This window comes from Macrosteles quadrilineatus, unplaced genomic scaffold (genome assembly GCF_028750875.1).
Source record: "Macrosteles quadrilineatus isolate MER2022 unplaced genomic scaffold, UCM_ALF_1.0 Scaffold_17__1_contigs__length_3442018, whole genome shotgun sequence".
Lineage (NCBI taxonomy): Eukaryota > Metazoa > Arthropoda > Insecta > Hemiptera > Cicadellidae > Macrosteles > Macrosteles quadrilineatus.
In genome coordinates this window covers 20,000-34,169 of record NW_026542610.1, presented here as the reverse complement: position 1 = coordinate 34,169, position 14,170 = coordinate 20,000, and the positions used below count along the sequence as shown (strand labels likewise).

Below are 14,170 nucleotides of genomic sequence, written 5' to 3'. Positions count from 1 at the left end.
TCAATCCTTTTACCTTGCATAATAATAGAAAATGTGCTTCATAATCGTCCCACCTACTAGACTCATCATAGCTTTGACATTTGAACTTCTCTATCTTTGATTGTAATGTGTCTTCTTTAGTTTCATACTTCTCTTCTTCGTTGAAATAACTATTTCTTCTTTTGGTTCGTTTACTCATCGTCGCCAATATAGAATTACACTAAAAGATATTTATGATACACAAGAACCATTTTATTTAATTCTTAAACACATCAATGTAAACAGAATATTTACTAACAAACAATAATAAATCAGCTGATGAATTAATCACTTACAGATTTAACTATCTAACACTACGTACCGTACAGAATATGCTTGGTGGACGTTTCTTTCAAGACTTTAGCAAACGGTTGTTTTGGAAAATTTACAATTAACAGTTGGTTTTTTTTTCGAAAGAAAATAAAAATATTAAGATTCCGTTTTCATTTAAAGCTGTACATTACTAATTGGTGTAACGGAGTGTGTGGATTCCAAGACATAGACAACGTTTTATCGCGTGTTGAATAGTGTCGTCGCTGCGACAGTACCCCCACGCAACACTGTAAGCAGTTATAAAAACGTTTGTAATCCGAATGTGCTACTTTTGATTAATGTAAAGAGCGATAATAAGGTTAAGCGAAACATTGGATTAAACAAAATCAGCTACTGCATGTTGAGCGATCCGTCAGTTCCAACACCAGCCACTTATGTCCACCGCGTCTTAGACACAACTCGAGACGTTTTCCGAACAACGGTTGTCAGTGTGTGTCAATTCATAATATCAAAATTTGATATTGTTTATTAGATTAGTTGGTTTATTTTAGCAAATAATAAAAAACCCCAACAAAATAATGTTCGTGTTATATATTAATAGACTTAACTTGTGTGTTACTGAAGTAGTTGTAGGTGTACACTTAACGCGACATCGGTCATGGCATAGTCGCACACTTCGTAAATCACATGTGCCGTGGGGAGAAATAATTTGTTTCTTGAGACGATATAGTTAATATATTGTATTTTTGTGTGTGAGTCAGAAACAAATACACATTCAAGAATGAAAACATTTATATACAATTCGAAAATTGTTTTGTAAGTTGTTATCTATCCATGACGGAGAAAGTAGGCTACAAGTAGGTTTTTTTTGTTGTTTTTTTAATGAGTGAACACTAAAACGAAGTATAAATGACAACAATAGACGAAATTGGTTGCTCTGCTAAGTTTGGAATAAAAGGCCTAAGGTAATTCACAGTGCCTAAAATTCGTTGAAGTTCTGTCTTATTCTTAGGTATTTCCAGTTCATTTAAAGCTCTGATTCTGTCACAGTCATGTTTAACGCCATTACAATCAAATTCTTGTCCTAAAAATCGCACTTTTTCAACAAAGTATTGAATTTTATCCTTATTCAGTTGAATGTGGTTTTTCCTTGCCACATTGATAACTTCAAGTACAATTTTGTACAACACCTCTTTGGTTTCTGCTGCACACAGTATATCTTCAAAGTAGGTCCCCGATCCTCTGCGATGTCGTTGTGGCTGTAGAGTTCCCTGATGTGGTCGAACGCCGACTCCGCAGCCTTCTGGAAGAGCTTCGCTGATTTCGCCTTGGTGAAGTCCTCCAGCGTTGGAACCCCAGCCGTTGCTCTGATGGTGGTGTTCCGGACGAACCAGGGCTTGCCGGTGATCCGGCGCAGTGTCCTCGACTGGACGGCTTCCAGTCTCCTCCTCCTCCTTTTGGTCCTGCTGGCGAGGGCCCACCAGGCCTCCGAAGCGTACATCATGCAGGAGCGTACAAGGAGTAGAAACACGGTGATCTTCGTCTTCAGCGGCAGAGGAATTCTCACCTTGAGGAGTGGCCACATCAGTCTGAGAATGCCGGTAGCCTCAGACACCTTCCTGTTTACATGATGCCGAGAGTAAAGCTTCGAGTCCAACGTGACGCCCATGTACTTGACCGTATGTCTCCACGGGATCGGCGTTGCATCCAGCATCACTGCGGGAGGTTGGCCACGTCGTCTATTCCGGCGCTTAACGAAGCAGACTGCGGTGTCAGGCCCCGGGGACAGGACATCCATCTGTCTCTGCATGACTCTGGAGGCCAACTATTAATTGTAAATTTTCCAAAACAACCGTTTGCTAAAGTCTTGAGAGAAGCGTCCACCAAGCATATTCTGTACGGAACGTAGGTCAGGGCGCAGAATCACAATTCTTACCGGGACAAATTTAGAGCATCGTCGGTCAAATCAACGATGTAAACCCGCAACCCGACCCAACCAAAACCAAACCTCCCTTTCCGAAAACCACAATCCAACCGTAAAGCTATCCTCAATAAAACAAATACCACTCAACCCAACCTCAACCGGCAGCGGTGGCAGAATAGCGCTTCGTAGTTACACACTCTCTCGTTATTTACACGTCTCTGCTACTGCTGCTATCCTTTCCCTGGCTGAAGAGGACTAAGTCCTAAAACAGCCTCAGTCCAGTAGGGTTTTATTCTCAAACCCTATCCAAAACTAAGCTATATTATACGTAACCGGTGTTAATATACATAATTTTCACCATGGAAGGCATAGCGGAAGAACTGCACAAACCTGCTAGGAAAAACTATACCAATCGTAATGTAGATGTTGAGGGAATAAACGACTTGTACCAAGCCCACATAGTAGAGATGCAGTCATATTGAATTGTGATTCTGCGCCCTGACCTACGTATAGAATTACACTAAATGATATTCAAGATACAAAAGAACCATTTTATTTAATTCTTAAACACATCAATGTAAACAGAATATTTACTAACAAACAATAATAAATCAGCTGATGAATTAATCACTTACAGATTTAACTGTCTAACACTTTTCCCCTCCTTCTTTTTACGCAGACTCTACAGCTCCCATTCTTTGTCTCATCTGGTTGGCATGCTTTCTTTTTATAACACCTCCACAAAGTACATCATATGAATACAGTTCATTTCTATTTTTCACCATTCCAGCTGACCAACCATTTCCATGTTCATTCTTAATCCATACATCTTCTCCTTCTTCAAAAGATCGAACTTTCTTGTTGTTTCTCCCTTGTTCTTTCCAAAGCTTCATTTCCATCTTTTTCCTAAGATTAGGTTTCATATTTTCAAAAAGTGTTGGTAGTCTACGACCGAGAAACAATTCTGCCGGAGCCCTACCGGTTGTTTTCTGAGGCGAGTTTCGGTAGCTAAAAAGAACATTTTGAAGAGCTAGCATTCCATCTCCGACCTCTGACCGTGCCTCTCGTATGGCTTTTATTTTTTCTTCAGTAGGATATATTTCATTTCGGTTGATTGTATGTCCCAAGTAAGTTACTGACTCTTCAAAAAATTTGCATTTGCTAGATTTTGCTTTTATACCAGATTCTTTCATTCGTTTCAAAACCTCTCTTAAATTTCTTAGATGTTCGTTCTTATTCTTTCCAAATATTATAATATCATCCAGAAGAACTCCAACCTGTGGTATTCCAGCTAAGAGTCTTTCCATATATCTCTGGAAAATACCTGGGCTGGATGATATCCCAAAAGGTAAACGTTTGTATCTATAATAACCACTATGCGTTGCTATTACTAAATACTTTCGGTGTTCTTCTGCAACCTCCATTTGTAGGTAAGCATCTCGTAGGTCTATCTTGGAAAACTCTTGTCCACCTGCAACTTTATTTGTTAGTTCCTCAAATGTTGGAATAATAGCATTTTCTGGGACCAAATTTGGATTCAACGTGACTCGAAAATCTCCACAAATTCTTATTGAACCATCGTCCTTCTCTACGTTGACTGTTGGAGTGGCCCATGGAATAGCTGTAGTAGCAGGATCTACCTCTTCAATGATATCCTCATTGACAAGTCTTGCAAGTTCACTCTCAATTCGTTTTTTCAAGGGAAATGGAACCCTGTGCGCAGAAAAATGTTGGGGGTTTGCATCTTCTTGAACGTGAATTTGTGCTTTATAACCCTTGATTTTCCCATGTCCTTCAGAGAATACATCTTCAAAGTCTTTTAGTACTTCCTTAACCCTCACATCATCCATCTTTTGTTGTTTTAGATTTTGCTTACATCTTACTTTACTAATAGTTACATCAGGAGGGAGTTCCATATTAAAAGCTAATATCCATGGTAAACCAAATAATGGTTTCTCATTTCCATTTACTACTACTACTTTTAATCTACGTGTCTCATTACTTACTGAAACATTGACATAACATTCACCAAGTATATCTAAAATATTGTTCCTATATGCCACAAATTTTGGATTAGTCTTGTCAAGTCGTGGTGAACCAATCTTCTCCCAAAGAGGCTTACCTATCATTGAGGCCCAAGCTCCTGAGTCAAATTCCATGTTTGTAGCTACCTTATTTAACTTTAAATAAATACGTGCTTTAAAAATATGTCCTCTTTCCTTTTTAACATCGTTTATCCTCATGTCATGAGAGTCTGCTTCAGATTCTTTATCTTCTGATTTTTCATGCAAATTATTCACTCGTTTTTGCCGACATACCTTTCCAAAATGTCCTATTTTTTTTGCAATTCAAACACTGTTTTTGGTAGGCTGGGCATTTGCCAAATTCATGTTTTGTTCCACATCTACTACATGGATGATTTGTCTTTCCGTTATATTCCACTTCTCTCTTAGACCCCCTATTGTTTCTTCTTACTTGCGATACTTCCAGCTCTTTATCGTTATTCTTGAATATTTCATGACGAGCTCTTTCCATTGAAGTGGCCAGTTCAAAAATATCTTCAGATGTTTATTTGTCACCATTTTCTTTTACACCATCAGGCCATCGTTGTCTAATTTCTACTTCAAACTCTGGAAAATGTATACCTCCTGCCAATCTGTCTCTTATTCTTTCATCAAACTTATTCTCATACTTGCAAAATTCTGCTACATTTTTCAAACGTATTACAAATTCTTAAAGGCTTTCGCTATCTTCTCTGATGCATTTTTCAAACTCCATTCTAGCTGAAAATATAGTTTTTCTAGTTTTGTATACTGACCTGAAACCATTACCTAGTTCTGCCCATGTAGCCTGATGTACTTTCAAAGGCAGTAGAAAGTTTGAAATTTTTCTTAATGGTGCAGGACCCACATATGCAAGCAAAAGATCCCTTCGAGCATCCTCTGCTCTATGAGAGTCTTCTCTCAATCCTTTTACCTTGCATAATAATAGAAAATGTGCTTCATAATCGTCCCACCTACTAGACTCATCATAGCTTTGACATTTGAACTTCTCTATCTTTGATTGTAATGTGTCTTCTTTAGTTTCATACTTCTCTTCTTCGTTGAAATAACTATTTCTTCTTTTGGTTCGTTTACTCATCGTCGCCAATATAGAATTACACTAAAAGATATTTATGATACACAAGAACCATTTTATTTAATTCTTAAACACATCAATGTAAACAGAATATTTACTAACAAACAATAATAAATCAGCTGATGAATTAATCACTTACAGATTTAACTATCTAACACTACGTACCGTACAGAATATGCTTGGTGGACGTTTCTTTCAAGACTTTAGCAAACGGTTGTTTTGGAAAATTTACAATTAACAGTTGGTTTTTTTTCGAAAGAAAATAAAAATATTAAGATTCCGTTTTCATTTAAAACTGTACATTACTAATTGGTGTAACGGAGTGTGTGGATTCCAAGACATAGACAACGTTTTATCGCGTGTTGAATAGTGTCGTCGCTGCGACAGTACCCCCACGCAACACTGTAAGCAGTTATAAAAACGTTTGTAATCCGAATGTGCTACTTTTGATTAATGTAAAGAGCGATAATAAGGTTAAGCGAAACATTGGATTAAACAAAATCAGCTACTGCATGTTGAGCGATCCGTCAGTTCCAACACCAGCCACTTATGTCCACCGCGTCTTAGACACAACTCGAGACGTTTTCCGAACAACGGTTGTCAGTGTGTGTCAATTCATAATATCAAAATTTGATATTGTTTATTAGATTAGTTGGTTTATTTTAGCAAATAATAAAAAAACCCCAACAAAATAATGTTCGTGTTATATATTAATAGACTTAACTTGTGTGTTACTGAAGTAGTTGTAGGTGTACACTTAACGCGACATCGGTCATGGCATAGTCGCACACTTCGTAAATCACATGTGCCGTGGGGAGAAATAATTTGTTTCTTGAGACGATATAGTTAATATATTGTATTTTTGTGTGTGAGTCAGAAACAAATACACATTCAAGAATGAAAACATTTATATACAATTCGAAAATTGTTTTGTAAGTTGTTATCTATCCATGACGGAGAAAGTAGGCTACAAGTAGGTTTTTTTTGTTGTTTTTTTAATGAGTGAACACTAAAACGAAGTATAAATGACAACAATAGACGAAATTGGTTGCTCTGCTAAGTTTGGAATAAAAGGCCTAAGGTAATTCACAGTGCCTAAAATTCGTTGAAGTTCTGTCTTATTCTTAGGTATTTCCAGTTCATTAAAAGCTCTGATTCTGTCACAGTCATGTTTAACGCCATTACAATCAAATTCTTGTCCTAAAAATCGCACTTTTTCAACAAAGTATTGAATTTTATCCTTATTCAGTTGAATGTGGTTTTTCCTTGCCACATTGATAACTTCAAGTACAATTTTGTACAACACCTCTTTGGTTTCTGCTGCACACAGTATATCTTCAAAGTAGGTCCCCGATCCTCTGCGATGTCGTTGTGGCTGTAGAGTTCCCTGATGTGGTCGAACGCCGACTCCGCAGCCTTCTGGAAGAGCTTCGCTGATTTCGCCTTGGTGAAGTCCTCCAGCGTTGGAACCCCAGCCGTTGCTCTGATGGTGGTGTTCCGGACGAACCAGGGCTTGCCGGTGATCCGGCGCAGTGTCCTCGACTGGACGGCTTCCAGTCTCCTCCTCCTCCTTTTGGTCCTGCTGGCGAGGGCCCACCAGGCCTCCGAAGCGTACATCATGCAGGAGCGTACAAGGAGTAGAAACACGGTGATCTTCGTCTTCAGCGGCAGAGGAATTCTCACCTTGAGGAGTGGCCACATCAGTCTGAGAATGCCGGTAGCCTCAGACACCTTCCTGTTTACATGATGCCGAGAGTAAAGCTTCGAGTCCAACGTGACGCCCATGTACTTGACCGTATGTCTCCACGGGATCGGCGTTGCATCCAGCATCACTGCGGGAGGTTGGCCACGTCGTCTATTCCGGCGCTTCACGAAGCAGACTGCGGTGTCAGGCCCCGGGGACAGGACATCCATCTGTCTCTGCATGACTCTGGAGGCCAACTATTAATTGTAAATTTTCCAAAACAACCGTTTGCTAAAGTCTTGAGAGAAGCGTCCACCAAGCATATTCTGTACGGAACGTAGGTCAGGGCGCAGAATCACAATTCTTACCGGGACAAATTTAGAGCATCGTCGGTCAAATCAACGATGTAAACCCGCAACCCGACCCAACCAAAACCAAACCTCCCTTTCCGAAAACCACAATCCAACCGTAAAGCTATCCTCAATAAAACAAATACCACTCAACCCAACCTCAACCGGCAGCGGTGGCAGAATAGCGCTTCGTAGTTACACACTCTCTCGTTATTTACACGTCTCTGCTACTGCTGCTATCCTTTCCCTGGCTGAAGAGGACTAAGTCCTAAAACAGCCTCAGTCCAGTAGGGATTTATTCTCAAACCCTATCCAAAACTAAGCTATATTATACGTAACCGGTGTTAATATACATAATTTTCACCATGGAAGGCATAGCGGAAGAACTGCACAAACCTGCTAGGAAAAACTATACCAATCGTAATGTAGATGTTGAGGGAATAAACGACTTGTACCAAGCCCACATAGTAGAGATGCAGTCATATTGAATTGTGATTCTGCGCCCTGACCTACGTATAGAATTACACTAAATGATATTCAAGATACAAAAGAACCATTTTATTTAATTCTTAAACACATCAATGTAAACAGAATATTTACTAACAAACAATAATAAATCAGCTGATGAATTAATCACTTACAGATTTAACTGTCTAACACTTTTCCCCTCCTTCTTTTTACGCAGACTCTACAGCTCCCATTCTTTGTCTCATCTGGTTGGCATGCTTTCTTTTTATAACACCTCCACAAAGTACATCATATGAATACAGTTCATTTCTATTTTTCACCATTCCAGCTGACCAACCATTTCCATGTTCATTCTTAATCCACACATCTTCTCCTTCTTCAAAAGATCGAACTTTCTTGTTGTTTCTCCCTTGTTCTTTCCAAAGCTTCATTTCCATCTTTTTCCTAAGATTAGGTTTCATATTATCAAAAAGTGTTGGTAGTCTACGACCGAGAAACAATTCTGCCGGAGCCCTACCGGTTGTTTTCTGAGGCGAGTTTCGGTAGCTAAAAAGAACATTTTGAAGAGCTAGCATTCCATCTCCGACCTCTGACCGTGCCTCTCGTATGGCTTTTATTTTTTCTTCAGTAGGATATATTTCATTTCGGTTGATTGTATGTCCCAAGTAAGTTACTGACTCTTCAAAAAATTTGCATTTGCTAGATTTTGCTTTTATACCAGATTCTTTCATTCGTTTCAAAACCTCTCTTAAATTTCTTAGATGTTCGTTCTTATTCTTTCCAAATATTATAATATCATCCAGAAGAACTCCAACCTGTGGTATTCCAGCTAAGAGTCTTTCCATATATCTCTGGAAAATACCTGGGCTGGATGATATCCCAAAAGGTAAACGTTTGTATCTATAATAACCACTATGCGTTGCTATTACTAAATACTTTCGGTGTTCTTCTGCAACCTCCATTTGTAGGTAAGCATCTCGTAGGTCTATCTTGGAAAACTCTTGTCCACCTGCAACTTTATTTGTTAGTTCCTCAAATGTTGGAATAATAGCATTTTCTGGGACCAAATTTGGATTCAACGTGACTCGAAAATCTCCACAAATTCTTATTGAACCATCGTCCTTCTCTACGTTGACTGTTGGAGTGGCCCATGGAATAGCTGTAGTAGCAGGATCTACCTCTTCAATGATATCCTCATTGACAAGTCTTGCAAGTTCACTCTCAATTCGTTTTTTCAAGGGAAATGGAACCCTGCGCGCAGAAAAATGTTGGGGGTTTGCATCTTCTTGAACGTGAATTTGTGCTTTATAACCCTTGATTTTCCCATGTCCTTCAGAGAATACATCTTCAAAGTCTTTTAGTACTTCCTTAACCCTCACATCATCCATCTTTTGTTGTTTTAGATTTTGCTTACATCTTACTTTACTAATAGTTACATCAGGAGGGAGTTCCATATTAAAAGCTAATATCCATGGTAAACCAAATAATGGTTTCTCATTTCCATTTACTACTGCTACTTTTAATCTACGTGTCTCATTACTTACTGAAACATTGACATAACATTCACCAAGTATATCTAAAATATTGTTCCTATATGCCACAAATTTTGGATTAGTCTTGTCAAGTCGTGGTGAACCAATCTTCTCCCAAAGAGGCTTACCTATCATTGAGGCCCAAGCTCCTGAGTCAAATTCCATGTTTGTAGCTACCTTATTTAACTTTAAATAAATACGTGCTTTAAAAATATGTCCTCTTTCCTTTTTAACATCGTTTATCCTCATGTCATGAGAGTCTGCTTCAGATTCTTTATCTTCTGATTTTTCATGCAAATTATTCACTCGTTTTTGCCGACATACCTTTCCAAAATGTCCTATTTTTTTTGCAATTCAAACACTGTTTTTGGTAGGCTGGGCATTTGCCAAATTCATGTTTTGTTCCACATCTACTACATGGATGATTTGTCTTTCCGTTATATTCCACTTCTCTCTTAGACCCCCTATTGTTTCTTCTTACTTGCGATACTTCCAGCTCTTTATCGTTATTCTTGAATATTTCATGACGAGCTCTTTCCATTGAAGTGGCCAGTTCAAAAATATCTTCAGATGTTTATTTGTCACCATTTTCTTTTACACCATCAGGCCATCGTTGTCTAATTTCTACTTCAAACTCTGGAAAATGTATACCTCCTGCCAATCTGTCTCTTATTCTTTCATCAAACTTATTCTCATACTTGCAAAATTCTGCTACATTTTTCAAACGTATTACAAATTCTTAAAGGCTTTCGCTATCTTCTCTGATGCATTTTTCAAACTCCATTCTAGCTGAAAATATAGTTTTTCTAGCTTTGTATACTGACCTGAAACCATTACCTAGTTCTGCCCATGTAGCCTGATGTACTTTCAAAGGCAGTAGAAAGTTTGAAATTTTTCTTAATGGTGCAGGACCCACATATGCAAGCAAAAGATCCCTTCGAGCATCCTCTGCTCTATGAGAGTCTTCTCTCAATCCTTTTACCTTGCATAATAATAGAAAATGTGCTTCATAATCGTCCCACCTACTAGACTCATCATAGCTTTGACATTTGAACTTCTCTATCTTTGATTGTAATGTGTCTTCTTTAGTTTCATACTTCTCTTCTTCGTTGAAATAACTATTTCTTCTTTTGGTTCGTTTACTCATCGTCGCCAATATAGAATTACACTAAAAGATATTTATGATACACAAGAACCATTTTATTTAATTCTTAAACACATCAATGTAAACAGAATATTTACTAACAAACAATAATAAATCAGCTGATGAATTAATCACTTACAGATTTAACTATCTAACACTACGTACCGTACAGAATATGCTTGGTGGACGTTTCTTTCAAGACTTTAGCAAACGGTTGTTTTGGAAAATTTACAATTAACAGTTGGTTTTTTTTTTCGAAAGAAAATAAAAATATTAAGATTCCGTTTTCATTTAAAACTGTACATTACTAATTGGTGTAACGGAGTGTGTGGATTCCAAGACATAGACAACGTTTTATCGCGTGTTGAATAGTGTCGTCGCTGCGACAGTACCCCCACGCAACACTGTAAGCAGTTATAAAAACGTTTGTAATCCGAATGTGCTACTTTTGATTAATGTAAAGAGCGATAATAAGGTTAAGCGAAACATTGGATTAAACAAAATCAGCTACTGCATGTTGAGCGATCCGTCAGTTCCAACACCAGCCACTTATGTCCACCGCGTCTTAGACACAACTCGAGACGTTTTCCGAACAACGGTTGTCAGTGTGTGTCAATTCATAATATCAAAATTTGATATTGTTTATTAGATTAGTTGGTTTATTTTAGCAAATAATAAAAAACCCCAACAAAATAATGTTCGTGTTATATAATAATAGACTTAACTTGTGTGTTACTGATGTAGTTGTAGGTGTACACTTAACGCGACATCGGTCATGCCATAGTCGCACACTTGGTAAATCACATGTGCCGTGGGGAGAAATAATTTGTTTCTTGAGACGATATAGTTAATATGTTGTATTTTTGTGTGTGAGTCAGAAACAAATACACATTCAAGAATGAAAACATTTATATACAATTCGAAAATTGTTTTGTAAGTTGTTATCTATCCATGACGGAGAAAGTAGGCTACACGTAGGTTTTTTTTTAATGAGTGAACACTAAAACGAAGTATAAATAACAACAATAGACGAAATTGGTTGCTCTGCTAAGTTAGGAATGAAAGGCCTAAGGTAATTCACAGTGCCTAAAATTCGTTGAAGTTCTGTCTTATTCTTAGGTATTTCCAGTTCATTAAAAGCTCTGATTCTGTCACAGTCATGTTTAACGCCATTACAATCAAATTCTTGTCCTAAAAATCGCACTTTTTCAACAAAGTATTGAATTTGATCCTTATTCAGTTGAATGTGGTTTTTCCTTGCCACATTGATAACTTCAAGTACAATTTTGTACAACACCTCTTTGGTTTCTGCTGCACACAGTATATCTTCAAAGTAGGTCCCCGATCCTCTGCGATGTCGTTGTGGCTGTAGAGTTCCCTGATGTGGTCGAACGCCGACTCCGCAGCCTTCTGGAAGAGCTTCGCTGATTTCGCCTTGGTGAAGTCCTCCAGCGTTGGAACCCCAGCCGTTGCTCTGATGGTGGTGTTCCGGACGAACCAGGGCTTGCCGGTGATCCGGCGCAGTGTCCTCGACTGGACGGCTTCCAGTCTCCTCCTCCTGTTGGTCCTGCTGGCGAGGGCCCACCAGGCCTCCGAAGCGTACATCATGCAGGAGCGTACAAGGAGTAGAAACACGGTGATCTTCGTCTTCAGCGGCAGAGGAATTCTCACCTTGAGGAGTGGCCACATCAGTCCGAGAATGCCGGTATTCTCAGACACCGAGTTTAGGAAAGATGGGGACAAGGAAAGTTAGGGACACGGAAAGTTAGGGCCAAATAGGGGTTCGACCGGGGGGGAGGGAGAGATTAGCTGAACTAGGCTCTGAAACGACTCTTTTAGAACGAATCGTTCCCCTGTTTCAGTCCACAGAGAGCTTAGCTACAGTAACGGGATTGACTTTAAAATCATAATTTGAATATTTCCAAACAGTAAACCTAAAAATGTTAAAAGTCAGACAAGTTCTGATTGATCCAGGCCTAATCGCCTAGGTTAGCTAGCTTCTTTTTTTACCCATTTTGGGTAAGTTGAATATATATTACAGAAAATATAAACGCATTCTATGCAATAATATTACTGAATATAATGTTATGACACATTGTTAAGATATATTGTTATAATTAGTTTAAAATTAAAATATTTTTGTGATTGTGTAGGCCTACGATAAACGTTATGAAATAAATTGTATTTTTGTTTGTACATTGCGTGTATTTGGTTACTTTTATGTCAGATAGACATTTTATCTCTGAATTTCTGATCCGCTGTCATTTTTTTTTTCGGAAACGCTTAAGAAGACAATATTTTATGCGGCCTACTCTGGGAAAATTATAGGACTGCCCGACTGCGCGGTCAAGATTGAATATTTTGACATATATTTTCAACGAAAATTCAGTATTTTTTTTAAGGGGTTCAAATCGGTTTACAAGGCTTTGTAAAATTAAAGCGAAATATGTTATATGATATTACCCGATGGTTAAAGATTTTCTGGCCAAGGGATCCTTGGCTGGATCCGCCACGGGATTAAACTCTTTTTTTTATATTCACTAAATTGGTGAAAATGGCCCAATGTATTTTTTTTTTTAATATGTGTACATAACGGATTGGGGTATAGTTCAGTGGACCTGTATTTCGTGGAAGGTCTAACATTGGCAAAACTATCTCGAATTCTCTGAGAGGTTCAGTATTCTATTCAATGAATTTGCAGAACATGGAAATAATGAATGTCGTCCGTTGGGGGGTCTATTTCGTAGAACACTTGGCAATAACGGTCGCATACTATCGAGTTCAAGTAGTTTTGAATGTTTAAATGTGAAATGTGGAACTGGTGAACATTTTAAAAAACTGACCAATTTTATTGTTTAACTGTTTGTAACTTCACAGTATACTTGATTTGCTTGTTTCATTTATGGGGAGGGTTTAAAAGCTAAACCTTTTAAAATTAGACTTAAAAGTAAAATACAAACTATATATCTCTCGGCAATAAATTACCCAACATAGGCTGAGGTAATAAATTAATGTAATAAATTTATAACTTTTTTAATGTAAAGGTTTTAAATAAACTATAGGTTGTCCAGTGGTCGAAATCTCGACCAAAAATATGTAATTTACAGACTTTTCTATATTGACCCACGCTGTAAATGAAACAGGTGATTGGAATTTTTTCCATTTGTTTTGATTTTGAATATTTTTTGCGTTATTTCGTCACCAGCATGGCAACCCAAAAGGTCCATATTAATTTATTAAAATTAAAATTAAATTGTTTGTGTTTTTTTAGCCCATTTTAATTAATAAAGGGATTTTTCACATCTACGGAAAAATATCTTTTCAACAGTATGCGTAGATTTACCCTGCGATGCACACGAGCTGAGAAAAAAGGTTTTCAAGAAACAAGCTTTGCATATTAATATGTAGATGTTAGCTTGGAGTTGGATGGACCGAATTCATTTTCTCTTATAGATAGTTGTAACTAATAGCATATTTCATCGCTAGGGCCTAAAGTGACACTTTTTGACCGTGCGGTGAACTATATTTTTTGTCATATTTCATAATTAATTAACAAACAAAGCTAGAAAACATAATAATTGTTATGTAAAGATAACTTTTCAAAACGAATTCCAGCTTGTTTTGAATTCTGTCAATGCA

At 37.8% G+C, this 14,170-nt stretch overlaps 2 protein-coding genes across 2 annotated transcripts; both read right to left on the bottom strand.

Annotated features, from left to right (window-relative positions):
- Positions 1 to 2,886: 2,886 nt before the first annotated feature.
- On the bottom strand, positions 2,887 to 4,065 carry LOC129005192 (uncharacterized protein K02A2.6-like). Its single transcript, XM_054434024.1, has one exon. It carries the CDS (start codon positions 4,063 to 4,065, stop codon positions 2,887 to 2,889), a length of 1,179 nt encoding a protein of 392 aa, XP_054289999.1.
- A 3,999-nt stretch (positions 4,066 to 8,064) lies between these two features.
- LOC129005191 (uncharacterized protein K02A2.6-like) lies at positions 8,065 to 9,243 on the bottom strand. Its single transcript, XM_054434023.1, has one exon. It carries the CDS (start codon positions 9,241 to 9,243, stop codon positions 8,065 to 8,067), a length of 1,179 nt encoding a protein of 392 aa, XP_054289998.1.
- Positions 9,244 to 14,170: the final 4,927 nt, after the last annotated feature.

Excerpts from the sequence above, each read along its gene's own strand:
- LOC129005191 (XM_054434023.1), bottom strand. The coding sequence starts at position 9,243 with ATGGATGATGTGAGGGTTAAGGAAGTACTAAAAGACTTTGAAGATGTA.
- LOC129005192 (XM_054434024.1), bottom strand. The coding sequence starts at position 4,065 with ATGGATGATGTGAGGGTTAAGGAAGTACTAAAAGACTTTGAAGATGTA.